General features: G+C 47.9%; 1 protein-coding gene across 5 annotated transcripts in view; it reads left to right on the forward strand.

The window, feature by feature from the left end:
- The window catches only part of RNF144A (ring finger protein 144A), a 127,201-nt gene extending 103,610 nt beyond the window's left edge, over positions 1–23,591 (forward strand). For 4 of the 5 annotated variants that reach the window (XM_007971574.3, XM_038006518.2, XM_007971578.3 and 1 more), the window contains 2 exons: positions 3,775–3,864; positions 19,070–23,591. In XM_007971574.3, the coding sequence (XP_007969765.1) occupies positions 3,775–3,864; positions 19,070–19,201 (222 nt within the window). In that variant the 3' untranslated portion in view covers positions 19,202–23,591. The remainder of the gene's footprint in view (positions 1–3,774; positions 3,865–19,069) is intronic. The other variant, XM_073022755.1, reaches the window with a different exon arrangement.
- The last annotated feature ends 3,459 nt before the right edge of the window (positions 23,592–27,050 follow it).

Below are 27,050 nucleotides of genomic sequence, written 5' to 3' on the forward strand. Positions count from 1 at the left end.
ATGAGTTTTCTTTAGCTCAAGTCCTCAAGGGGATTTGTGGAGTGACATCTGAAGCCTTACCAAATTTTTTAGGGCCTTCAAGGTCTTATTTATTTATTTATTTATTTATTTTTGCATTTTACTGTGTTCCAGTTTTTTTTTTTTTTTTTTTTTTGAAAACTGATCATTGAGTTATGATATAATATCTAATATCTGGCCCACAATTTATTATTCTTTGTAACTTTCCTTAAAGAAGGAAGAAAGTGAAATGTCAGCTTTCCTGCCCCTTGTCACAGAGCCCCTTGCGGGTCATTTAGGAGCTGCGTTAGAAAGGGACTGACAGAAGTTTGGTTTCCTCAGGCTGCTTGGACCGAGTGACAGGGACGAGGAGGGAAGCTGCTGTTTTTCTCATTCCAGCACAGGAGTGTGTCTTCTCTGCTCTAGTCGCTGAGGAAGGCCCTCCCTGTCCAGCTCCACCCTAAAGCAGGTTCCGCCTCTTGTGGATGGAGAGGAACCAGGCTGTGCTTTGCCTCCATCAGAGGCATCATCCTCATGACCGTGCAGGGTTTCCTATGTTTTCTTTGTACATGAAGAAAAATGACCCTGTGGCCAGAGGAAGCGGATGTGAAGGAAGGGGAGTCTGCTGTTGGAGCCCTTTACTGAAGACATTAATAGTGATTTAGGACAAGCACGGAAATGCACTGCCTGAAGCCAGCCAAGAGCACTCAGAGGAGGGAGGAGGGCTTTCCACGGAGCTTTTCTCTCCTCTTTCCCCCAAGCGTGCTTTCTGGCACATGCAGACATCCAGGAGTTAGGAATATTTCAGACTGCCTCCTCCCTATCGTGGTCCTTACTCCCTCTCCTCCCCTGCTTCCCTCTCCTCATCTGCCCCTGGCCGAGCCCATCTCCCCTTGAATCCTCACTGCTTCTCAGTGATCAGTGCTGGCCCAACGTTTGCTATGTACTGTAGAAAGGGACATGTGCCGTTTCTTTCTTTTATGTATTTTTTGGCAGTAGATAGTTGATGTTTATTGAGGTCATTGTTCCAGATCAGCATTATACAATTTGCTCTGGATACCTGCTTCCCTTAACACACACAGTATTTCAGTGAGTTGGAATGAGGAAGGCCAGAGAGGTTTATCTTTCTCAAACTAGTAAGGAAAGGAACCAGCCCTGATCTTTCAAACTCTAAAAACCACATCTTTGTGTTATATCAGGCTGTGTCAAGGCAGAGTTCGAGTGGACAATTTAAAGCTGAAGGGGCTAGCATTGCTCTGGGGCGTTTGCGCTTTCACCAGCCCTCTCCCGGACTGCAGCTTCCCGGAGCATGCACCATTGTTTCGTCCCACCCTGGAGGTGAATGGAACTTCTCTCTGAACAATAGGAGGAAAGTATTCCCTGCCACAGAAATAGATCCCGGTTCCTGCTGCTCCTGGGATTGTTAAGCCCCAGGGCTTCATCAGGAAATTAAAAATCACAAGTCAATCATTTCTATATTGTAAAACCATATTTGAGTGCTTTTATCAGGGGATAAGAAAAGTGCTTTTTAAATAAGCATTCATTTTGTTCATGAAATCTGACTGCGTGTCAGCAACTCTGCTCCGTTGGACCCCATGTGGGTCTGGTGAGATGAGGGCGGGGATGGGGGTGGGGGGTGAAGTTCTTGACCTTGAGGAGCTCGTCATCTCCCAGAGGAGCCCCGTAAGGCATGATCCGGACACAAGGCTATGAAGGAAGCTGCATGGCTAAGGGTATAAAGTCCCTGTCGACCCCAAGGAGGAGTCAGGAGGTTACTGGGTCTCGGGGCCACAGGGTAGCTGAGGACTTGAAGGCTGAGTGAGTTTGTTCACCAGGGAGGACAGAATGTGCTGAGCCAGGTTACCACCAAAGACCTGGGCACGATGAAGGAGAATGTGAACTCATACGTGGCCTGGCCAGAGATGCTGGAAAGATAAGGTGAGGCCCAGACGACGGCCCCTGTGTACCAAGATCAGGGGCCTGGCCCCCGCAGAGGCCTGTGCTTCCCAAGGATAGGATGGATCAGAATCACTTAGGGAGCTTGAGGACTGGGCCCTGCCTCAGACCTCGGAGTCAGCATCTTCAGCTTCCAAAAGCTGCCCAGCTGACTCGGATGTGCAGCCAGGCTTGTCCATGTCTGCTGGCAGAGGTCAGTAACCACTTCTCAACTGGGTAGTACACAGGATTTGGTTTGAGTTTCAGAAATGTTTAAGTTGCGTTTCAGAAATGTTTAAATTCAAAACCGTTTAAAGAGCCCACAGTGCCAGACCTTGCGAGAGGCAGTCTGGAAAATGGAGGCACACAAATGGAGAATGAGCTCATCTCAGTGGCGTGTGAAGTAACATCAGCACAAAGGAAATTTCGGTTAAGAGTTCAAGGAGGAGAAAGCTCACGGTGATGGAGGTGGACAGAAATAGCCTCGTAGAAGAGAAAGGTGTGGCCAGAGTGACTTTGTGTTTGCCTGTTCCTGCCCTTCCCCTCACAGATGAGGCGTCTAAGTACAGAAGCGAGGCGGACAGTGGTAGCTGGGACCCCAGGCCCCAGCCAAAGCCTCCTGCTACTGCACCTGTGACAGCCAGGATTTGATGGCTCTCCATTCACTGTACGTTCAGACACCAGGAGGCTTGACCCCCAAAATCAGCAAACTCAAAGCTGGTATCCTCCCCACAAGGAGAGGAAGGCCGGGTGCATCCCCCAAACTATCTTACCAGAGTTGATTGAAAGGAGCAGAAGGCCGCGACCCCTGTCCTGCTCCTCCTGTTTTTTGGAAGAGTGACTTCCTGTTCCCTGAGGCACACTGGGCCCTGTGTTTGTTTGCTCTTTTCTGAAAAAGCAGCTGTCGTTTTACAGCCTCGGTAAAAGAATCAGCAGCCTTGCGCCTCCCTGGTGCCCTGTGCCTCACCATCTCCTTCACTGATCAGGATTGAAAACGGCGCCTCCCGGTCCTGGACGCACAGAGGGCTGGGTATAAACATGCCGTTCCCCTCATGCCCGTGGGTAGTTGTTGAGATCTGGGTGCCAAGCGCTGAGCTAGGGAACACAGTTAGAGAGACCAGCTTGTGTGAGGGTCCCAGCTCCAGGCGATGGAGGTGAGGTGGAGGACGCCTGGAGGGAGGCATCCACAGGCGTGCAGAGGGCCACTGCCCACTCAGGATGGTCTGAGAAGATGCAGATGGAAAGTTCTTCCCGGGCTGGATCTTGAATCATGAGGAAAATCGAGTGGCCTGAGTGAAGAGGAAGCACTTTCTAGGTGAGAAGCCCGACCCGACGGAGGGGGATGGGCCAGCAACAAAGAAAATCATCCAATCCCGGGAATAGCCCTGTCACTGCAGCAGGAAGCTGCCAGGGCAGAGGCACTCTGGTGGAATTACACACAGCCGGGGCCAGCAGGAGCTCTTTGGAGCAACCGTGACCTGCGTGTTCAGTAGCCCTGTGTTCCCACGAGATCCCTTCTTTCCCACAAGCTCAGAAGCCAGCCACTGTGCTGGGGAGTCCCTTCTTTGGGCTGGGCCTGAAGTGTGCTCCAGAGCTCCCTCTAGAGCCCGAAGCTGTGCTGTCCAGGGCTGCTGGGTGATGAAAGGAGGCCCTGGGGAGGAGCAGCCTGGGCCTGCAGTGGCTGTGGCCAGGTGTTCCCAGGTGCGCGCCCTTCCCTGTGTCACCTCCCTCATGTCTCCACTTATTGTGAGCATAGGAGAAGAAGTACATCAATGGCCGTGATACACACCGAACTGAGCAGGGACCGCTCGTTCACGCTGTCTCTGTCTCTGCCCCTCACAGGATGATTTCCTTCTGATACACTATGATAAGGGACCCTGCCGGAACAAGCTGGGCCACTCCCGGGCATCTGTGATCTGGCATCGGACACAGGTAGGAGGTGATTCACCTAGAACTTTGATCTCAGACAGAGACTGTGTGTGTGTGTGTGTGTGTGTGTGTGTGTGTATCTTTAGTGTTTCCAGACTTGCCTATAGGACAAAGGTCTCCTGGATAGAAAGAGCTAGTAGATGTGCTTCCTGCTGGGTTTTTGCTGGTATAGGGTTATCCTGATGGAAGCCCTGGCCCAAAGTTAGTGTCAACGCGCATCACATTCGTTGTCTGATGGGCCTTCAGCATCAGACTTCAGATCGCTTGCATGGGACTCATGGCCTTGGTCATGATCTACTGACCATGTTTAGGTAATCCTTGCCTAGCACTTAACAAAGAGCTTTCTCTTGAGGCCCTGAGATAAGCAAGGGAGTAACAGGAATGGATAGCAAGGAAGGAGTGGAAAAATTCCTAGGTCAGTGGTCCCCACCCTTTTTGGCACCAGGGACTCACTTTGTGGAAGGCAGTTTTTCCACAGACTGGGCAGGGAGACGGACTTGGGATGATTCACCACGTTGCATTTATTGTGCACTTTATGTATGTCGTGATTACATTGTAATATATTATGAAACAATTCTATTACTCACCATCATGTGGAATCAGTGGGAGCCCTGAGCTTGCTTTCCTATAACTAGATGGTCCCATCTGGGGGTGATGGGAGACAGGGACAGATCATCAGGCACTAGATTCTCATATAAGAAATGTGCAACCTAGATCCCTAGCATCAACAGTTCACAACAGGGTTTGTGCTCCTATGAGAAGCTAATGCTGCTGCTGATCTGACAGGAGGGGGGGCTCAGGCGGTAACGTGAGCGATGGGGAGCAGCTGTAAATACAGATGAAGCTTTGCTCATTTGCTCCGCCCACCCCCCACTGCTCACTCCTGCTGTGCACTCTGGTTCCTAACAGGCCACAGACCACTGCCAGTCCATGGCCCAGGGGTTGGGGACCCTGGCCCTAGGTGGTAATGCCTGTGCAGCCTTTGGAGTTGATAAAGGACCCTCGTGTTGCTTAATATTAACGTGTGCTTTCAACACATATTTATCACCTACTGTGCACTGGGTACTGCTCTAGGAGCTGAGATACAGTGGTGCATGAGACAGATACGTCCTTCTATGGAGCCTACGTTCTGTTTAGGGACAGAGATGATAAACCAGCAAGCACACAGAACCTAATAAATCAGCTAGAGGTGATGCAATGGGGAGGTGGTCAGAGATGATGACTAAATCAGCTAGAGGTGATGTGATGGGGAGGTGGTCAGAGATGATGACTAAATCAGTTAGAGGTGATGTGATGGGGAGGTGGTCAGAGATGATGACTAAATCAGTTAGAGGTGATGTGATGGGGAGGTGGTCAGAGATGATGACTATATCAGTTAGAGGTGATGTGATGGGGAGGTGGTCAGAGATGATGACTAAATCAGTTAGAGGTGATGCAGTGGGGAGGTGGTCAGAGATGATGACTAAATCAGTTAGAGGTGATGTGATGGGGAGGTGGTCAGAGATGATGACTAAATCAGTTAGAGGTGATGTGATGGGGAGGTGGTCAGAGATGATGACTATATCAGTTAGAGGTGATGTGATGGGGAGGTGGTCAGAGATGATGACTAAATCAGTTAGAGGTGATGCAGTGGGGAGGTGGTCAGAGATGATGACTAAATCAGTTAGAGGTGATGCAGTGGGGAGGTGGTCAGAGATGATGACTATATCAGTTAGAGGTGATGTGATGGGGAGGTGGTCAGAGATGATGACTAAATCAGTTAGAGGTGATGTGATGGGGAGGTGGTCAGAGATGATGACTAAATCAGTTAGAGGTGATGCAGTGGGGAGGTGGTCGGAGATGATGACTATATCAGTTAGAGGTGATGTGATGGGGAGGTGGTCAGAGATGATGACTAAATCAGTTAGAGGTGATGTGATGGGGAGGTGGTCAGAGATGATGACTAAATCAGTTAGAGGTGATGCAGTGGGGAGGTGGTCAGAGATGATGACTAAATCAGTTAGAGGTGATGCAGTGGGGAGGTGGTCAGAGATGATGACTAAATCAGTTAGAGGTGATGCAGTGGGGAGGTGGTCAGAGATGATGACTAAATCAGTTAGAGGTGATGCAGTGGGGAGGTGGTCAGAGATGATGACTAAATCAGTTAGAGGTGATGCAATGGGGAGGTGGTCAGAGATGATGACTAAATCAGTTAGAGGTGATGCAGTGGGGAGGTGGTCAGAGATGATGACTAAATCAGTTAGAGGTGATGTGATGGGGAGGTGGTCAGAGATGATGACTATATCAGTTAGAGGTGATGTGATGGGGAGGTGGTCAGAGATGATGACTAAATCAGTTAGAGGTGATGTGATGGGGAGGTGGTCAGAGATGATGACTATATCAGTTAGAGGTGATGCAGTGGGGAGGTGGTCAGAGATGATGACTATATCAGTTAGAGGTGATGTGATGGGGAGGTGGTCAGAGATGATGACTATATCAGTTAGAGGTGATGTGATGGGGAGGTGGTCAGAGATGATGACTATATCAGTTAGAGGTGATGTGATGGGGAGGTGGTCAGAGATGATGACTAAATCAGTTAGAGGTGATGCAGTGGGGAGGTGGTCAGAGATGATGACTAAATCAGTTAGAGGTGATGCAGTGGGGAGGTGGTCAGAGATGATGACTAAATCAGTTAGAGGTGATGCAGTGGGGAGGTGGTCAGAGATGATGACTAAATCAGTTAGAGGTGATGCAATGGGGAGGTGGTCAGAGATGATGTCTAAATCAGTTAGAGGTGATGCAGTGGGGAGGTGGTCAGAGATGATGACTAAATCAGTTAGAGGTGATGTGATGGGGAGGTGGTCAGAGATGATGACTATATCAGTTAGAGGTGATGTGATGGGGAGGTGGTCAGAGATGATGACTATATCAGTTAGAGGTGATGTGATGGGGAGGTGGTCAGAGATGATGACTATATCAGTTAGAGGTGATGTGATGGGGAGGTGGTCAGAGATGATGACTATATCAGTTAGAGGTGATGTGATGGGGAGGTGGTCAGAGATGATGACTATATCAGTTAGAGGTGATGTGATGGGGAGGTGGTCAGAGATGATGACTATATCAGTTAGAGGTGATGTGATGGGGAGGTGGTCAGAGATGATGACTAAATCAGTTAGAGGTGATGCAGTGGGGAGGTGGTCAGAGATGATGACTAAATCAGTTAGAGGTGATGTGATGGGGAGGTGGTCAGAGATGATGACTATATCAGTTAGAGGTGATGTGATGGGGAGGTGGTCAGAGATGATGACTAAATCAGTTAGAGGTGATGCAGTGGGGAGGTGGTCAGAGATGATGACTAAATCAGTTAGAGGTGATGCAGTGGGGAGGTGGTCAGAGATGATGACTAAATCAGTTAGAGGTGATGTGATGGGGAGGTGGTCAGAGATGATGACTAAATCAGTTAGAGGTGATGTGATGGGGAGGTGGTCAGAGATGATGACTAAATCAGTTAGAGGTGATGTGATGGGGAGGTGGTCAGAGATGATGACTAAATCAGTTAGAGGTGATGTGATGGGGAGGTGGTCAGAGATGATGATTAAATCAGTTAGAGGTGATGCAGTGGGGAGGTGGTCAGAGATGATGACTAAATCAGTTAGAGGTGATGTGATGGGGAGGTGGTCAGAGATGATGACTAAATCAGTTAGAGGTGATGTGATGGGGAGGTGGTCAGAGATGATGACTAAATCAGTTAGAGGTGATGCAGTGGGGAGGTGGTCAGAGATGATGACTATATCAGTTAGAGGTGATGCAGTGGGGAGGTGGTCAGAGATGATGACTAAATCAGTTAGAGGTGATGTGATGGGGAGGTGGTCAGAGATGATGACTAAATCAGTTAGAGGTGATGTGATGGGGAGGTGGTCAGAGATGATGACTAAATCAGTTAGAGGTGATGTGATGGGGAGGTGGTCAGAGATGATGACTAAATCAGTTAGAGGTGATGTGATGGGGAGGTGGTCAGAGATGATGACTAAATCAGTTAGAGGTGATGCAGTGGGGAGGTGGTCAGAGATGATGACTATATCAGTTAGAGGTGATGCAGTGGGGAGGTGGTCAGAGATGATGACTAAATCAGTTAGAGGTGATGTGATGGGGAGGTGGTCAGAGATGATGACTAAATCAGTTAGAGGTGATGTGATGGGGAGGTGGTCAGAGATGATGACTAAATCAGTTAGAGGTGATGCAGTGGGGAGGTGGTCAGAGATGATGACTAAATCAGTTAGAGGTGATGTGATGGGGAGGTGGTCAGAGATGATGACTAAATCAGTTAGAGGTGATGCAGTGGGGAGGTGGTCAGAGATGATGACTATATCAGTTAGAGGTGATGTGATGGGGAGGTGGTCAGAGATGATGACTAAATCAGTTAGAGGTGATGTGATGGGGAGGTGGTCAGAGATGATGACTAAATCAGTTAGAGGTGATGCAGTGGGGAGGCGGTCAGAGATGATGACTAAATCAGTTAGAGGTGATGCAGTGGGGAGGTGGTCAGAGATGATGACTATATCAGTTAGAGGTGATGCAGTGGGGAGGTGGTCAGAGATGATGACTAAATCAGTTAGAGGTGATGTGATGGGGAGGTGGTCAGAGATGATGACTATATCAGTTAGAGGTGATGCAGTGGGGAGGTGGTCAGAGATGATGACTAAATCAGTTAGAGGTGATGTGATGGGGAGGTGGTCAGAGATGATGACTAAATCAGTTAGAGGTGATGTGATGGGGAGGTGGTCAGAGATGATGACTAAATCAGTTAGAGGTGATGCAGTGGGGAGGTGGTCAGAGATGATGACTAAATCAGTTAGAGGTGATGTGATGGGGAGGTGGTCAGAGATGATGACTAAATCAGTTAGAGGTGATGCAGTGGGGAGGTGGTCAGAGATGATGACTATATCAGTTAGAGGTGATGTGATGGGGAGGTGGTCAGAGATGATGACTAAATCAGTTAGAGGTGATGTGATGGGGAGGTGGTCAGAGATGATGACTAAATCAGTTAGAGGTGATGTGATGGGGAGGTGGTCAGAGATGATGACTAAATCAGTTAGAGGTGATGTGATGGGGAGGTGGTCAGAGATGATGACTAAATCAGTTAGAGGTGATGTGATGGGGAGGTGGTCAGAGATGATGACTAAATCAGTTAGAGGTGATGTGATGGGGAGGTGGTCAGAGATGATGATTAAATCAGTTAGAGGTGATGCAGTGGGGAGGTGGTCAGAGATGATGACTAAATCAGTTAGAGGTGATGTGATGGGGAGGTGGTCAGAGATGATGACTAAATCAGTTAGAGGTGATGTGATGGGGAGGTGGTCAGAGATGATGACTAAATCAGTTAGAGGTGATGCAGTGGGGAGGTGGTCAGAGATGATGACTATATCAGTTAGAGGTGATGCAGTGGGGAGGTGGTCAGAGATGATGACTAAATCAGTTAGAGGTGATGTGATGGGGAGGTGGTCAGAGATGATGACTAAATCAGTTAGAGGTGATGTGATGGGGAGGTGGTCAGAGATGATGACTAAATCAGTTAGAGGTGATGTGATGGGGAGGTGGTCAGAGATGATGACTAAATCAGTTAGAGGTGATGTGATGGGGAGGTGGTCAGAGATGATGACTAAATCAGTTAGAGGTGATGCAGTGGGGAGGTGGTCAGAGATGATGACTATATCAGTTAGAGGTGATGCAGTGGGGAGGTGGTCAGAGATGATGACTAAATCAGTTAGAGGTGATGTGATGGGGAGGTGGTCAGAGATGATGACTAAATCAGTTAGAGGTGATGTGATGGGGAGGTGGTCAGAGATGATGACTAAATCAGTTAGAGGTGATGCAGTGGGGAGGTGGTCAGAGATGATGACTAAATCAGTTAGAGGTGATGTGATGGGGAGGTGGTCAGAGATGATGACTAAATCAGTTAGAGGTGATGCAGTGGGGAGGTGGTCAGAGATGATGACTATATCAGTTAGAGGTGATGTGATGGGGAGGTGGTCAGAGATGATGACTAAATCAGTTAGAGGTGATGTGATGGGGAGGTGGTCAGAGATGATGACTAAATCAGTTAGAGGTGATGCAGTGGGGAGGCGGTCAGAGATGATGACTAAATCAGTTAGAGGTGATGCAGTGGGGAGGTGGTCAGAGATGATGACTATATCAGTTAGAGGTGATGCAGTGGGGAGGTGGTCAGAGATGATGACTAAATCAGTTAGAGGTGATGTGATGGGGAGGTGGTCAGAGATGATGACTAAATCAGTTAGAGGTGATGCAGTGGGGAGGTGGTCAGAGATGATGACTATATCAGTTAGAGGTGATGCAGTGGGGAGGTGGTCAGAGATGATGACTAAATCAGTTAGAGGTGATGTGATGGGGAGGTGGTCAGAGATGATGACTATATCAGTTAGAGGTGATGCAGTGGGGAGGTGGTCAGAGATGATGACTAAATCAGTTAGAGGTGATGTGATGGGGAGGTGGTCAGAGATGATGACTAAATCAGTTAGAGGTGATGTGATGGGGAGGTGGTCAGAGATGATGACTAAATCAGTTAGAGGTGATGCAGTGGGGAGGTGGTCAGAGATGATGACTAAATCAGTTAGAGGTGATGTGATGGGGAGGTGGTCAGAGATGATGACTAAATCAGTTAGAGGTGATGCAGTGGGGAGGTGGTCAGAGATGATGACTATATCAGTTAGAGGTGATGTGATGGGGAGGTGGTCAGAGATGATGACTAAATCAGTTAGAGGTGATGTGATGGGGAGGTGGTCAGAGATGATGACTAAATCAGTTAGAGGTGATGCAGTGGGGAGGCGGTCAGAGATGATGACTAAATCAGTTAGAGGTGATGCAGTGGGGAGGTGGTCAGAGATGATGACTATATCAGTTAGAGGTGATGCAGTGGGGAGGTGGTCAGAGATGATGACTAAATCAGTTAGAGGTGATGTGATGGGGAGGTGGTCAGAGATAATGACAGGGACAGACCCTTTTAGGACTTGGCAGGCCACAGAGCAACCCTGGATCTTGTGCTGGGTTTGTGGGAAGCTGCTGAGGGATTAGCAGCAGGAGGCATGTTGGCTTCTGCTCCCTGCCTGCTTCTCAAGGCGTGAAGGGCTCAAGTCTGTGACTCATTCACGACATTTCTCAGGAGAGCCTCTGAGGCAGGTGTGTCAGCCTCATCTAAAAGATGGAGAAGCTCAGTCTCAAGGCAGTTGCCAGGATGAGGGAAAGGTCCACCTACAACAGCACTTCCTGCACAGCCTCAAATGCCAACCACGTGGCAAAGCGTGTGGGCGTCTGCAGCGGAGGATAAGACACGCCTCCCATTAAAGAGCAGATGCTGAGCGTGCTTGGCCTCGCAGGCCGTAGGTCTCTGCTGCGACTGTCAACTCCACCTGGCAGCACAGAAGCAGCCGACAGGAGGTCAGTGAGTTACCTTGGCTGTGTTCCAGTGAAACTGTTTACACAGGCGGGTGGAAGTGACTGTGGCGATGGTTGCGTAACTCTGTGAACACACTGGAAACCATTGAATGTGTACTTTAAATACCTGAATTGCGTGGTACGGGAATTATGTCCCAGTAAAGCTGTACGGATAAACAAAACAGAAACAGATGATGAAGCCGGATTGGACCCAAGGGCCATGGCGTGCTGCCCCCTGGTCTAGAGGGTTGGTTTGAGCTCCTCTGACTGTTTTCTCTGCACTTGGCCTTGCATGGCTTGAATCCACACCCCTTCCAGATCTGCTCTGGCTGCTGTGACAAAGCACTACAGACTGGGTGGCTCACAATAGCAGAAACATATTGGCTCAGTCCTGGAGGTCCGAATTCTGAAATCAAGGTGTCAGCAGGGCCCTGCCTGGTCTGAAACCTGCAGGAGAGTCCCTCCTGGCCTCCTCCAGCTTCTGTGGTTTGCCAGCCATCTATGGCATTCCTGGACAGATCAATGCATCGCTGCAATCCTCCGTCTTCCGCCGGCTGCCTCTTCCCTGTGCGTCTTCACCTCGTCTTCCGTCAGTGTCCAAATCCCCGCTTTGTATCAGGACATCAGCGGTATGGGATTGAGGCCCGTGCTCATCACCTCGTGGTAACCTGATTGTATCTGCAGATACCCTGTTTCCAAAGAAGGTCACATTCTGAGATACTAGGGGCTAGAACTTCAACATACTGTTTTGGGAGGACACGATTCAACCCATGATGACACCTATGCCCACCTCCCCACACAGCACAGAAACTGCCACGAGACTGTGTTCCTCCTCTGCACTTGGTTTGCCCTGGGCTGTAGGTAGGGGTTGACTGGGTGCTGACTCAGGGTGGCCGGCATTTGCACAGCCACCGTGTGAGTGGATGCTGTTGTGTGTACATTGGCAGAAACTGAGTCACAGCTTGGTGAGAACTTGGAAACCATTTCCCAACTCTGGCAGTTTCCCTGTAGAGAAGGTGAGTTCCAGGTGAGAGCAAGTGCTTTCCACAGGGACCCTGGCTGGCTGTTGCTGGGTGCTAAGCCTCTCACATACTCAGGCTGACCATCCTCCTATGTATTTTGCTCTGGAATCTGCGGTGTGAACAGGGCTCAGCCAAGGCAGCCCACGTGCGGCCCAGGTGGTGTCAGCTGGGGCAGCTCTGAAGCCGGGCAGGAGCCCCTGCAGGCGCGCACCCCATGCTTCTGGTGCTTGATCTGGCTGCTGGCTGGGGCCTCAGCTGGGGCTGGCAGTCGGATATCCTCACGCCATCGTGCCCAGGAGCTGCCAAAGGCCCAGTGCTCTGAGTACCTGGGACAGCCTGAGCACGGGTCTTGGTGGCTACATGTTCCCTGCTCCTCCAGGCTCACTCTGAACTTCTTTGACCTGCAGCGCCCGTGCTCTCCCTACCTCTCTGCTTTGCCCCGGCTGTTGCTGCCACCTTGGTCTTCATCACTGTCTTCCTCTGCTTCTCCTGTTCCTGCCCAGCTCTGCACATCCACATTCCAGCCCTCTCTGTGGCCCAATCCAGGTGTGACCTCCTCCGCGAAGTCACTTGTGCCTGGTTGTCATGCAGGAAGCCCTCCCCCCACATGGCCCACCCTGGTCACAGCCCAGTGCTCATCTGTGTCTGATCTCTTAGGATACAAAAAAGTGCTCTTGAGAGCAGAGACCTGTTTTGCTCGTCTTTGTAACCTCTTTGGCACCAGTCCTGTGCCTGGGACACAATGATCTTTGGAAGTAGTGCACGGGCAAAATCGTGAATGACCCATTTGGCCGTGGGTGTTGACTCGCAGTCCTCTCCACAGGGCCAGTGGTCGTCATGCCTTCAGCAGCTTTCTACACATGGAGAACTTCACTGTGGCTGGGCAGGGAGCTGAGGGTTGCTGTGTCCCTGTCCCAGGACCATGACAGCTGCTTTAGTTTCTGATTCTGCTCCTGGTGAGGAGAAGGTGGAAGTGGATGACTTGGAGCTTGTTCGTCCCCATGCAAAGACAGGAAGAACTTTTTTTGTTTCTCTTAGGGAGGGACAGGAGTAATACCCCCTCTCTAATGACACCTAACAGCTCTTCCTTTCTTTGAAGGCAGAGGTTGCAGTGATCCAAGATCGTGCCACTGCACTCCAGCCTGGGCAACAGAGCAAGACTCTGTCTCAAAAAAAGAAAAAAAGAAGTTCCAGTTTACAAAAGTGCAGTGGGACCTGGAGCGATAGTGTTTGGGGAAGCAGAGCAGGCAGGAGTGCCAAGGTGCAGCAAGCGACAGCATGCAGGATTTGAGTGGACGCCCACCCTCCTTAGGATCCCTGGCTTTGCTCGGACTCTTCTCTGTCCGCCTTTTGGAAACAAGTCCATGTAAAGAGCTCGCTTCTGCCACCTCCTGCCTGTTTTCGGGCTTCCAGCATCTCCCTTGCCCTGTCCTTCCTCTGGGCTGCTACGGCACTGAGCACGCTGCCAAGTGCAGTGCTGGGAAGGAAACCGGGCAGCACCAGGTGCCTTTGTGGCACGTGCACCTGCCAGGCTGTGGGAAACTCGGAAGATCGCAAGGCAGGGTGAGACATGAGAAGCCAAGAATTATTTCTTGTTGATAATTCAGCAAGCTGGAATATTCGAGAAAAATAGTATGAAATGAGTGGCACCAAAGTCAGACCATAAAGGTCCTAAATACTGGCTGCTGCTGAAAGTGTTTTGAAGGAGGAGAGGACAGTGTGAGCAGAGGCACAGAATGGGACACTGCGGGGCCGGCTGGGGAGCCTTCGGGAGTGCAGCTGATGGGAAGTTAGGGGCAGAGTAGTGATTGGACTTGGAGAGGGTGTGGTGTCATGCTGTAGACTTAAGTCTGTGTGGCACTAGGGAGCCACAGAAGGTTTTAGAGCAGCAGAATCAAACGCTCAGACCGGGCATAACCTGAAGACTTCTGCTGACACTCTGGTCCTCCACATTTGGCCTCCTTTGTCATCTTCATCTCTACAAAGCAGAATCTACCAGTCTTGTGGCCTCGGAGGAGCCCCGCTCAGGCTGGCCTGCTGTTCTGCCTTCTCCACTCCTGTGTCTCTCTCTTTCCCTGTTGTGTCCCTTCTCCCTGTCAATCTATATCCCTCCCATCCGTCTTTAAGGCTCTGCTCCAGCTCCTGCTTCTCTCCTTACCTGTCTCTAACCAGCCCAGGCCACAGCACGTGCTGAGCAGCGTCTTTGGAATCTTACTTGATTGTAGCCCCCAGGGAGACATGTACCAGGCGTGGTACCTTGTAAACCCTGTAGATCCCTGCGCACACCCACATCGACATAACTTACCCACTCTGTGCTCCTGCATTTTCTGTTCTGCTCTGTTTGTTTCGTCGTCTTGACCCACCAAATTGCTTTGCCATCCTACAAATGGGTCAGCCGGGCCACCCTCTGTCACTGACCCTGCCGTGGTTTGGAACTTCTTGCCTGCGTTGGGTTTCGTAGGTTTCCTGGAGAAACATTTCTCTGTCACACAGGGGCTTGCTCAACTCACACCTCAAGAGCACTCAGAACATGCCCTGAGTTCAGTGTCCTGTGATTCCCGCAACGTTCAGGGTCATTTTGAAAGGGTCCTTCTCCTCAGTTCTTCCTGCCTTTAGATGTGAAGCTCAGTAAGATTATTCTAAGAGATTTGGGGGAAATCCAACGTGTCTCCTTGAGATTGCAGGCTGCTTTCATTATTTGTATGGGAGCAGAGGTTTTGTATGCCCCCTGTATCTTACCTGGCACTCTTGTCAAATGGACCTTTGGAACAAGTGCTGTAAAGGAAGAATTGTCTTCGTTTCACCAAGTTATTTTACGGTTTGTTTCATCCCAAGTGATACATTTTTTATTCAGTATAGCAGAGTCTGCTGTTGAAGCAAAGGAGCATGAGAACCAGCAGAGTGGCCGCGAAGGCTGCAGGGTGGGCAGATATCTCACGGGGAACTGACTGTGCAGTTGCTGGAGTGAGCGTGGCTGCTGTGAGCTGCACCTGTGCCCTGTCCATCTGCCCTCTTGTACATTCGCTGTACACACGACTGCATGAAGTGCTTGCCGGCCTTTTTCCAGCGCTATCCCAGAAATCAGCCATCATGTGGAGGAGCGTTTCATTTTCACTGGAGTAACCCTACTTCCTTAGGACATCAGCATCTGACAAAGGACAGTCTTACCCCAAACCAACTCTTTCTTCTCTTCTGAGAAGTAAAAGGAAACTTGCTTTACCCCAGTCCGCCTCCGATAAAGAGCTCATTTTTAGCCATAGGATGGCATTTACTAAAGCCAGCTAATAACTGATCTGTGTTCACACACATCCATGGAGGATAGTTTCAGAGGCAAAGTGATAGTTTCAGAGGCTGAGCTGAAGGGCCAGGCGTTCCTTCCAGAAATGCTTGTGTTCTGGAAGCCATATGCAGTGACTGTTCTAAGGGTATTTCCCGCTGAGGTCAGTGAAATATGCACGATATATCTCTTGTACTTATACCAGGATGCTCAGCTCTGTCTGTTTTAAACAAATATTGGACCTCTGGAATAGCTTTTTGGGTATAGATTTTGCATCTCTGAAATGAGACAATCAGTCTGGATTATAATCTAGGGATCAAATATGATACCGTGATTCTGAACTTGTCTGTGCCACCTTCAGGTACCTAGTTTCAGTGCATTAATAGTGTTCCATTCACCTTACCAGATCTCAGATTTTCGCTTAGTTTTTCCAAGCCCTTGAATGTGGTTTGTAGAAGAATTCTCTGGGGAAAACCTTTCAGAACATGGTCAGTTTATCTTCAACTGGCTCATCCCATGAATCTGGGTCGGACATTTATTATGAGAGTGCCGGGCTGTGCATGGGAACTTACAATGGTTTGCAGAAAGGGTGTTTTGGCTTTAGGTAGCATACAGCTAAGACACTTCATGGAAAGGGGTAACTGTTCCTTTAAATCTTAGGGTTTGCCGGTATGAACGAAGCTGTACTGTATAGATTCTCTCTGGAGCCTGAAACTGTTTACCCGTCCGTCTGCCTTCTCTGAGCAAGTATCTGACACACATCGACAGCGCACACACACAGTGATTCTTTCTGTTTTGTGATGTTTGCTTCCTGTCTCGTTTTTTCACTGCTGGCTGCATAACTTGGCAACACCTGCATCTGCCTGTCACCCATTGGCAATACGCTGGGTGATCAACTTCTCAAACAGCAGGCAGATTTCGACACGAGGTGGACCGAGTGAAAAGCGAAGATGGTGTGTGATTGGCCAAGAATGTGATCATCTGGTCCAGGATTTTGGCATGATTTTGACTGCAAAGAATGTGTGGCTCCTTCGAGACTGACAGTTGTGTGCCAAGTAGTCGAGGTTGCTCAAAATTGCCCTTCAAATAAGGTAGAGCTTACTGCATGTTGTATGCCTATCAGCGTGCACATGATTTCAGTAAAGCACGACCTGAATTCACACGGGGTAATTCCACCGTCGATATGTTGTTCAGACAAATGAACGTAGCCAACTGGGCGGCAAGCGTGGATTCCCAGCATTAGCACAGGCTAGTGGATAAATGCAACGTGACATAATTTATTAAATGCAGTCTAGTTTATAAATGCACGCACGTACCTGTGTGTGTTGGTGTTGGTTTTCAGGAGAAATCTCAGTCGAGGTGTACTTTCTTCCACACATCTGGGATGCTTTAGTAGAGTCTCATATTTTAGGGCTGATAATGACCCATTAAGGTCTTTTGCTTCCATTGTTTATTTTATAGATGAGAAAACAGACCCAGGGAGAAGTGAAGGCTGAGTTGGAATGAGAACCATGTGCTGGTGCTTGCATTTACTGGTCACACTGAACACTAGGTGGCGGTCTAGCCCTGTCTTCGGTCTCAGTTCTGCAGGCTGCGTGCCTGGGTTGGGATTCTGCGAATGGCGAGGCTGGCTGGAAAGCAGGCTCTGTCCCTCTTTGACCAGCCGTGCCGCCTGACTCAGATGATGGCATGTCTGCATTTGAGGTTATTTCTTTTGGCCTTTACTCATAACTAGGGATAAACATGTTTTCAAACAAAAATCAAAATATGTAACAGTCAATATTGGGCTTTAAACTCCAGGAAGGACAGGGGGCCAGGTCATTCTCTGATGTGCTATGCCTGTGTCTTTTCTGTTTTCGCGTCAGAAATGGACTATTCCAGTCTTTCTTCTGTAGTAACAACCTGCTTGTCTCCATTATCTCAGCCACCTGCCACTGGAAACCCTCCGTTCCCCTAGCAAATGGTGTCTGTCACTCGCATGGCAGGGGTGTGGGGGGCTTCACCCCTGGAACCTTATGGCAGTTTCTGTAGAATGTCTTGTTATCAGTTGATTAGATCTTGGTCTTTTTCTGCCAGACAGCTGAGGGCCAAGATGTATACACTTCTGTATTTGCAGCATCAAGTGCATTGTCTGGGGCAGGGTGGCTGCTGAGAGGAAACTTGTTAGTTAATTGGATATATAGATGTATGGATGTTTGGGTGTTTAGATGGAAAAGGGTGGATAGAGCGAGAAGGAAGGGAAAGGAAGAGGTGGAAAAGAAGAATGAGGGAAAAATGAAGGGAAGAATATTAAAGTGGGTTGATGGATATATAGTGGGCAGATGAGTGTGTCAGTGGGTAGATGGAGGGTGTATGAATGGAAGGGTGCAGACTGGTGAATTGGTGGGCAGATGGATGATGGTTAGATGGATAGATGGGTGGATGGACAGGTGGATGGGTGGATAGGTGGATGAACAAATAGATGGGTGGGTGAATGGGTGGACAGATGAATGGGTGGATGGATGGATGCATGAATGATGGATGGATGGATAGATGGATGGGAGTGGATGGATAGATGGATAATGGTTAGATGGATAGATGGGTGGATAGATGGGTGGTTGGGTGGATAGGTGGATGAATAAATAGATGGGTGTGTGAGTGGGTGGATGGGTGAATGGATAGATAGATGGAAGATGGATGGATGGATAGATGGATGGGAGTGGATGGATAGATGGAAAATGGTTAGATGGATAGATGGGTGGATAGATGGGTGGATGGGTGGATAGGTGGATGAATAAATAGATGGGTGTGTGAGTGGGTGGATGGGTGAATGGATAGATAGATGGAAGATGGATGGATGGATAGATGGATGGGGATGGATGGATAGATGGATGGAAATGGATGGATAGATGGATAATGGTTAGATGGATAGATGGGTGGATGATGGGTAGGTATTGATGAGTGGGTGGATGGTTGGATGGATGAGTAGATGGATGGGTGGATGAGTAGATAGATGGATGGGTAGGTGGATGGATGGATAGAGAGATGGATGATTGTTAATTGATGAATGGGTACATGATGGCTAGATGGGTAGATGGATGGATGGATAAATGGATGGATGGGTAGATGAATGGATGGATGGATAGATGGATGGATGGATAGATGGATGGGAGTGGATGGATAGATGGAAAATGGTTAGATGGATAGATGGGTGGATGATGTCTCGGTATTGATGGGTGGGTGGATGGTTGGATGGATGAGTAGATGGATGGGTGGATGAGTAGATGGATGGGTAGGTGGATGAATAGATAGAGAGATGGATGATGGTTAATGGATGAATGGGTAGATGATGGCTAGATGGGTAGATGGATGGATGGATAGATGGATGGGTGGGTAGATGGATGGATGGATGGATAGGTAGGTGGTTGTGTGGTTTACACGTTAGCTCTGGAACCTACAGGCCAGCCCTCCTTACCTCTACCCCTTTGTTTCCTTCTTCCAGGTCGTGGGCATTTTTGCTGGATTTGGGCTCCTGCTCTTGGTGGCCTCGCCTTTCCTGCTTCTGGCCACTCCCTTTGTACTTTGCTGCAAGTGCAAGTGCAGTAAAGGTGATGACGACCCGTTACCCACCTAGAGGAAGTACGATGCTGGAACAAATCCCTGCCTCCGGGAAGCGTGGCTCTCCCCCAACCCTCCCCACCGTCCCCCTCTCACTAAACATCTTTCTTGCCTTATGTGCCCCATTGAGCTTCACAGTGTCAGGCTGGACGCCGTGATTTCAGGGACCTATGTCACAACGTTCGCTGAGGCCCCAGGTGTGGTCACCTAGGTGTGGGGAGGGGGAGGCAGGTGTGGGTAGGGCACATCCCCACAGATGAATCTCTGCAGATGACAGGGAGGTGCTGTGAGAAGCGCACCAGGCAGCTTTCTCTCTGTGGTAGACTAGGCATGCCTGGGGATGGCCTAAGAGACTTTCTCCTCCTTGGCTTCTAGATGGCTCCATGTTGTTGGAGAAGTCTTAAGGATTGTGACTCTCTTCAGACAGAATCTGATTATTCCAGCTTGAGAAAAGCACTCTGTTTATGACAACTGGTTTTATTACTAATGGCATTTAGTAAAATCCTTTTTAGAAGGTATTTTTTTTCCAACTGAGTAGTGAAAATCAACAAGGTGCATATAAACCATCCTATGCCTTTCTTGAAATGTGCATTTTAAGAAGTTATAGTTAAAACGACTCTTCAGGAGATTTAGAAAGCCTTATGCACTCTTTGTGTTTTTCTTGAAACTTGCTGTAATAACTTTTTGAACGCTGTAAGCTATGTACTGTTATCAATGTGGTTCCTATATTGTTGCATTTCCTTGATAATATTGACATGTTTAGAGGAACATCTCATCTCCATTAGATTTGCCTTTTGTTGTTTTCTCTGGTGATTCAGCTCAGCTCATGGGTCTCATCCCTTCTCTCCCAGGTAGCAGAAAACGCCTTTTATTGTATTCAATCCAACCGCTTTGCTCCGAAATGGCTCTCCTCCAAATTGTTGCTGTCTGGCCTCTGGCCTAAGTCTTCAGGTAGACAGTGAGAAGAAAGCAGCCTTATTGATCCGCAGAGGTAGGGCCTCTTGGCAGCGGCTGGAGAGCTCTGGGGGCTGAGGAAGAGCCTGCCAGATCTTCACGTTTTTAAAATGCTCTAGTCATTGTGAGAAATCATATATCTTACACAGTTCCAAGTCCTGTTGCTAACCGTTTTGCTCTTGTTGGGGAAAAGAACCTCCCGTTTCACTTAGTTTTACTGTGGGGATTTTACCACTTGATCTTTCACAGGGCTGTCTGAGACCATTTCCATGGCAGCAGGATGCAGGGATTAATAAGGAGAAGAAGTTATACATTACTCCACCATTACTCCAAGTTATACATTTCACACACATGACTCCACCGGCTGACTTTGAAAAGTGGAGAAAGTGTATTCTTTAAAGAGAATTTACTTCTAAAAGCCACAGGTGCTTTTACAAAGCAAACTGCATTGAACTGAAAACTTCTAAAAATAACAGGCAAATATTATAGATATATTACAGTGGGATTTAAAAAATCTTGTTAAACATTCTATAAAGAAGTAAAACAAAAACAAAATCCTTTTATCTCAGTTATTTGCTCATCACAAGCACATTTAAAAAATGCTGCTTTGTGTGTGTTTGACTTCTGCATTTGAGTATCAGTCTCAGGTCCTAGTTTACCTTCCCTGGTTGGAGATTTATTTCTAATTTCCTAACAATGAATTCATTAGAAGAAACAGCATCACATCACTCTTCACCTCTCATGTTGATTTTCCTTATGAAACTGAAGCCATTTAGAAAATCCCTCTGTGTCAAAATTACATTCAAAACGCTCTCCTTGTAATTGCGATTTATAAGTTTAGTAATCAATAAGAACATGCCTGTGACTCCCTTTCTGGATGACACCTGGGCTGTGGCTCTCTGTAGTTTGTGGTGCTGTGATGGTGTCTACTGGTAGAATAGCTTTTCTGGAGGTGGGTGGCAACTCCACGCAGGAGTCATTGGCTGGGCTTGAGCCCTCAGCCTGTGATATGTGGCTGCAGCTGTCCAGCCACTGCCCTTTAAAATGCCCAGCACACATGGGAGGCCTGTGGCCCAGTGTCCACCATATGCTTGTCCTTCCTGCCTGAAATTGCTGCTGCCCATTGCATGAGCCCACACAGTAGCACCCCCATCCTTGGGATGAGAGTCAGAGCCTTTGGAAAGTCTGCATCCCCAGGGCTAGAGCTCAGATGACCTTACTTCTAGAGGGACAGGCTGTTCCCTTGGAGGAGTCTCTGGCCCAGTCACGCACATCTGTAGCCCAGCCATCCTCGTGCCTTCACCTCTGATGTGTTTCACGAGCACGTAGTTCAACCCAGATGGGACCCCAGAGATTCTGGGACCGGCCAGGGGCGGCCACATGAGCACCTACTGGCTCTGACTTTTTGTATGAAGCAGGCCTCAGTTTGCTCATTTTGATCTAGTGACAAAATTAAAATTGTCCATTTCCTATATAGATACCAGCAAGACCACGCTGAGATACATGAACTCGCATTTCCTTCTGTTTTAGTAAGGAATGCCAGACTCATCTTTGATGGGAATACAGTATTAACCCTGCTCGATGTAACATGTAAATAGCACATGGGCAGATGGCCCTGGGTTTGCACTTTGGTCTTGCCATCACCCCCCAGTAACACCCGGGGAGTTCTGCATTGAGTGGATGGACTTACTCCTATGAAGTGGCATAATTTGTCTCGATTGAAAAATGGCATTCACTCTTACAGACGGTGTTCACTGCAAAGCCCTGGAAGCACATGGCATGTGTTCACTAAGAGGCCTTGAATCCTGGGGAGTAAGGGGCGAAGGCCCTTAGACAACCACGGCTGCTGTACTGCCGCCCAGGTGGGGTGGCCAGTGAGGACTGGCCATAGCCCAGTGAACCTGTGGCTTATCTGAGGCCCTTGAGTAAGTGACCACATTTGGAGCTTTTGCTGGACATGCCTGATCTCTTGGTCTGGCTCTGCCGTGTAGTCCATAGCCCAGCCAGATGAGTTTGCACCCTCACAGGAGGCCAGCACCTTGCAAAGATGCAGTCACCATAGATATCCACATAGCAGAGACTGATTAGGATCTGAGATGAAGCATTGGATTGCAGGAATAACTGTCCAAATTAGTTCTTCCTCCTCAACTCACAGGAGTAGCTGTGGACAGAGGAACCAACATCTGCCACCTCTGGCATTTTCTTTCTTTCTTTCTTTCTTTTCTTTTTTTTTTTTTTTTTTTTTTAGATGGAGTTTTGCTCTTATCCCCCAGGCTGGAGTACAATGGCACGATCTCGGCTCACTGCAACCTCCACCTCCCAGGTTCAAGTGATTCTGCCTCAGCCTCCTGAGTAGATGGGATTACAGGTGCCCGCCACCTCGCCCAGCTAATTTTTGTATTTTCAGTAAAGACGTCGTTTCACCATGTTGGCCAGGCTAGTCTCAAACTCCTGACCTCAAGTGATCCGCCCACCTCGGCCTCCCAAAGTGCTGAGATTACAGACCCGAGCCACCGCACCTGGCCTATTTTCTTAAAGGGGAACAAATGATCTTGACGACATATTATTCCATAAAACCAGTTTAGGACGCATGCCAGTTCCTGATTAGAACACAGGGCCCATGGGAGGGACTATCAGAGGTGCAAAAATTACTTCAAGATGAGTTTGTTGTTTTCATTTAATATTGCAGAAGTTAGAAGTCATTTTACAAATTTAGAAGAGAAAATTTTTTCTTGGTAGTGTTTAAAAATTAGGGGATTGAAAGGATCCAGGATGGGCTTTGTGTGTGTGTCTCCGATTCTCATTTATTAGTGAGCACACCTGTGTATATATATAAATCACAAGGAGATCATCAAGGGAAAACATTTTGCATGTGTAAAGCTTCATGAAGTTCTCTTTAAAAAATACCAAAGCTTGTTTATTTCTGATAATTAACCTAAGCCCTTATGAAAATAAACAAAATGAAAGGATTATGACCGTTACCAAAAACACCAAAAGGAACAAAGGGGCCTGCATTAAAATCTATTTGCTAATGCTTCACAACTAGGAGAGCATGCCGTCTTGATGTTTAAAAAACCCAGGGTCTCCGCCCTTCCTTTGATTTGTGCAATTCTGTCTTCCACAATTCCGGAGCCTTCAGTGAGGGGTAGCTACATGCCCCATGCCTGCCCTTTCTTTCCTTCTTTGCTCACTTTACTATGGGTGTATTTTAATCTTGTGTAAAAATATGCATGAATGAGTCATGCACATGTATACGTTACGTATTTGACAAGTGGTGGTAAAACAAAATCAAAACAGATTTGGTTTGTGTTTTTGAAATGTCAGTTCATTTTGTGCCACTAACACTGTGATGTATAAAAGAGCTGTTTGAATGCCTTTTAATGTTGTGTTTTGTACTCTGGAATTATATGAAAAATGTTTGATTTGTAATTTCAATACATATTTTAAATGTATTGTGTCTTACGTAGTTTGTCCCCCCGCCCCCCTTTAGCAGGGATTCCTTTTTAAAGCTATTTTGGCTGGAATACAGGTGATTTTTGTAAACCCCGCGTGGCTCCGTCTTTTGTAGATACTTATTTGACTACTGACCTGAAGATGGAAAAATATTCTATCTTCAATCTTCAATATTTAACCTATTGAAGATTGAAAATATTCAATATGGGAACTGGGGGTGGAGGGAGAAAGGGTGAGGCAGGGAAGGGATCTTCTATCACTGGGAAAACAGCTCTTGTATTCTGAGATTTTCCGTTTTAGGAATGTTCTCAACTCTTGGATGCCAAAATCACTTGGTTTGTTGGGTGAATCAACCCGTCCAGCCATTCTTGGCTCCCTCTTGTGGTGCTAAACCGGTACTGCAGCGTCAGGAAGCATCTCATCCCCACTTAGGGCGCTCTGCCTCCGTCCACAGAGACAAGTGCCTTACAGACCTGTCACATTCTATGGGATGCATCATGAAAATCAGGAGGCATCCTTTTCCTGCTGGGGGGAAAAAGTGGAATAGATATGGATCCTTCTCATTTCGTTGGAGAAATAATAATAAGCTGAAGATGTGGTGGTTCACCTTGATTTTCATTCCTCTCCCTCCAGCTTGTAGGAGAATCTATACCTCATGCATTCATATGCGCAAGTCTGGGATAGGCAATTGGTTCCTTGTCCTGTGTTTAAATTTTAAATCCATTCCTTGTATCTACAGGTACACATTAAGGGAGTGGATTTTGTTAACTGGTCATGCATAGTGGGCACTGAAGACTCAATATATTTACCCTCAAGGAGCTCTTAGTCTCCAGGGGCTGATAGAGAAGTCAATCAGTTATCATAAGAAGGTGTAATAAATTCAATGGTAAGTGCATGCTCAGCAGGCTGCAGACACACACAGCGCAGCCCTTCAGCCAGGCCTGAAGGTCAGGGAAAGCTGTCCAGAGGACGCCGTGTATGAGCTCAGTCTTGCAGACAAGTAGGAACTAGCTAAGCAGAACTGAGAAGTGTGTTCAAAGGAAGGGCCCAGTTCAACAAGCGCACGGAGTTTGGTCCGACTGGCATGTCGGGGTTGGAGAGTTGCTCAAATGTTTGACCTGTTCGGGACACAGTGTGTGGAACTGAAGAACCGGACCTTCATTATAAAAGCTGTACGGTAGGAGTGAGTTAGGGTCCTAGGGCTGCTGTCACAAAGGACCACACACTGGGGGTTACAACGGAGCTTTACTGTCTCCAGGTCTGGAGGTTGGAAACTGAAGGTTCAGGTATCTGCAGGGCTGGATTCTTCTGAGAGTGGTAAGGAGGATGCCTGTGTCGCTCTGCAACCTCCTGGTACTGCTGGCAGTCCTGGGTGTTCGTTGGCTGGTAGATGCACCCCCAATCTGAACAGCTCACATCATGGCTCATGCTACCCAGGGGTGCAAGGAAGTGGTTGTGCCACAGCCTGCAGGTTCCCACAGTGTTCTCCCTGTGCACACGCCTGTGGACATGGCTCCTTCATCTAAGGGCAAAGTCATACCGGATTAGAGCCTACCCTGATGACCTCATCTTCACGCGATCATCTGCAAAGACCCTATTTACAAATAAGGTCATATTCACAGGTTCTGGGCGTTAGGACTTCAACATTTTTTGTGGGAAACACAACTCACTTCCATAGGAGGGAGCACAGATTCTGTGTGGGCCGTCTGGCCCCAGGGAGGTCAACCAGAGAAGGTGGACGGGTACAGCAGGTGGCGGGGCTCCGTTGCTGGTGGTGCTGCCTCCGGGTGTGGTCCAGAAGCAGTCCTTCCCTACGCTGGGTTGCACATCAGTTCTTCCAGCGGACCTGGGATGTAGGAATTGCCCCCCAGAGAACACTGCCAAAGAACAATGACTTTTAAGCAAAATAAGTCCATATTTGTCTGTCTATATAGGTACATACATTTGTTTCTAAAAATTGAGAAAGAAATTTGCCAGCAAAGAGTCTTATCAACATTAAAGAAAGACTCTTAGAGGAACCCAAATTACAGGCCGTAGAGGGTGGGAATGGCACTGACTTCGATAGCATGTGCTTGTCTGGAAGGTTATTCCAAACTTGACCTTGTTTGCAGGAGGCACATGAGAGAATGTAATGGCTGATGTGGTTCGACCACAAGACAGTGTCCACTACTCAGCTCAGCTCATCTCTGTCTATACCAGTGAGCAGCTCAGCCATTTATAAACAGCAATTGCTGCCCACGACCTGGTGTTTGTTACTCGCTCTTCTGTAGCTAAAGTCACCCAGGATTTGCATTTTTGGATGAAGCCAACGTTGAATGGGGCACAGAGGAGCAGGGTGAAGAGAGCTGCAGTGGCTGCTATACCCAGAGAAGGCTGGAGCCACATCGCAGGGGGGTGACTTCCCGTACATGTGACTCAGGCTGGGAGCACCTGTTTCCTGTTTGAACATTGGGATAAAAAGTCCCGCACAGGATTTTTCTGAGGATAAATGAGGAAATGACAAGTAAAACATAGAGTACATTTTGGTGACATATTAAGTTGCTCATGCGGTTCCACTGTGAATGTGGATGAGGCTCCCAACAAGGATACCCACTCAGCACTCCTGCTTCAAGTACAGACAGACCCTCTTCCCTCCTGTTTTCCTTGTAGGACCTGACAAATGAACAGCTCACATCATGGCTCATGCTACCCAGGGGTGCAAGGAAGTGGTTGTGTCACAGCCTGTGGTTAATGCAAAGAAAAATGGAGTCAATATTTTCATATTGGAAAATCTGAATTTGCAGTATCAAAAGTCATTCACTTGTTCTCCTGGGTAACTGTCTGGGTCTTTCTAAAATATATTTTTATTTATTCTTATTTTTTCTCACCAACTTACAAAATTCATTCAGAATGTGAATACATGTGATGTGTTTTTTACTGCATAAGAAAGATCCAACAAGGGGTAGTCTTTTCTCACTTCTCAGAATTTCTCAGCTTATCACAACTTTTATGAAAAGCCCAAAATGCAAAAGGGATTACTTTTCAAACGCTTCTGACGGCTGGACTCCGTGTTCATTTTATCTAGGGATTTAGGGAATTCACATTGTAAACAGGTTTTCACATATGCCTCCTCAGCCCCTGCTGTTATTGGACACATAGTAGTGACTTACTGAATGCTTGTCAGGTAAAGGAACTAAACTTCTGCTGCCAGGGTGTGTGTGTGCAAGAGCCTGTGTGAAGTACATGTGTGAGTGTGTGTATGTGTCTATGCATGTGACTGTGTGTACGAATGTGTGTATTTGTAGTTTGGAGAGCATATTAGTCCGTTTTCATGCTGCTGATTAAGACATCTGAGACTGGGAAGAAAAAGAGGCTTAATTGGACTTACAGTTCCACATGGTGGGGGAGGCCTCAGCGTCATGGTGGGAGGTGAAAGGCACTTCTTATATGGCAGTGGCAAGAGAAAAATGAGGAAGAAG

This window comes from Chlorocebus sabaeus, chromosome 14 (genome assembly GCF_047675955.1).
Source record: "Chlorocebus sabaeus isolate Y175 chromosome 14, mChlSab1.0.hap1, whole genome shotgun sequence".
In the NCBI taxonomy this organism is placed as follows: domain Eukaryota; kingdom Metazoa; phylum Chordata; class Mammalia; order Primates; family Cercopithecidae; genus Chlorocebus; species Chlorocebus sabaeus.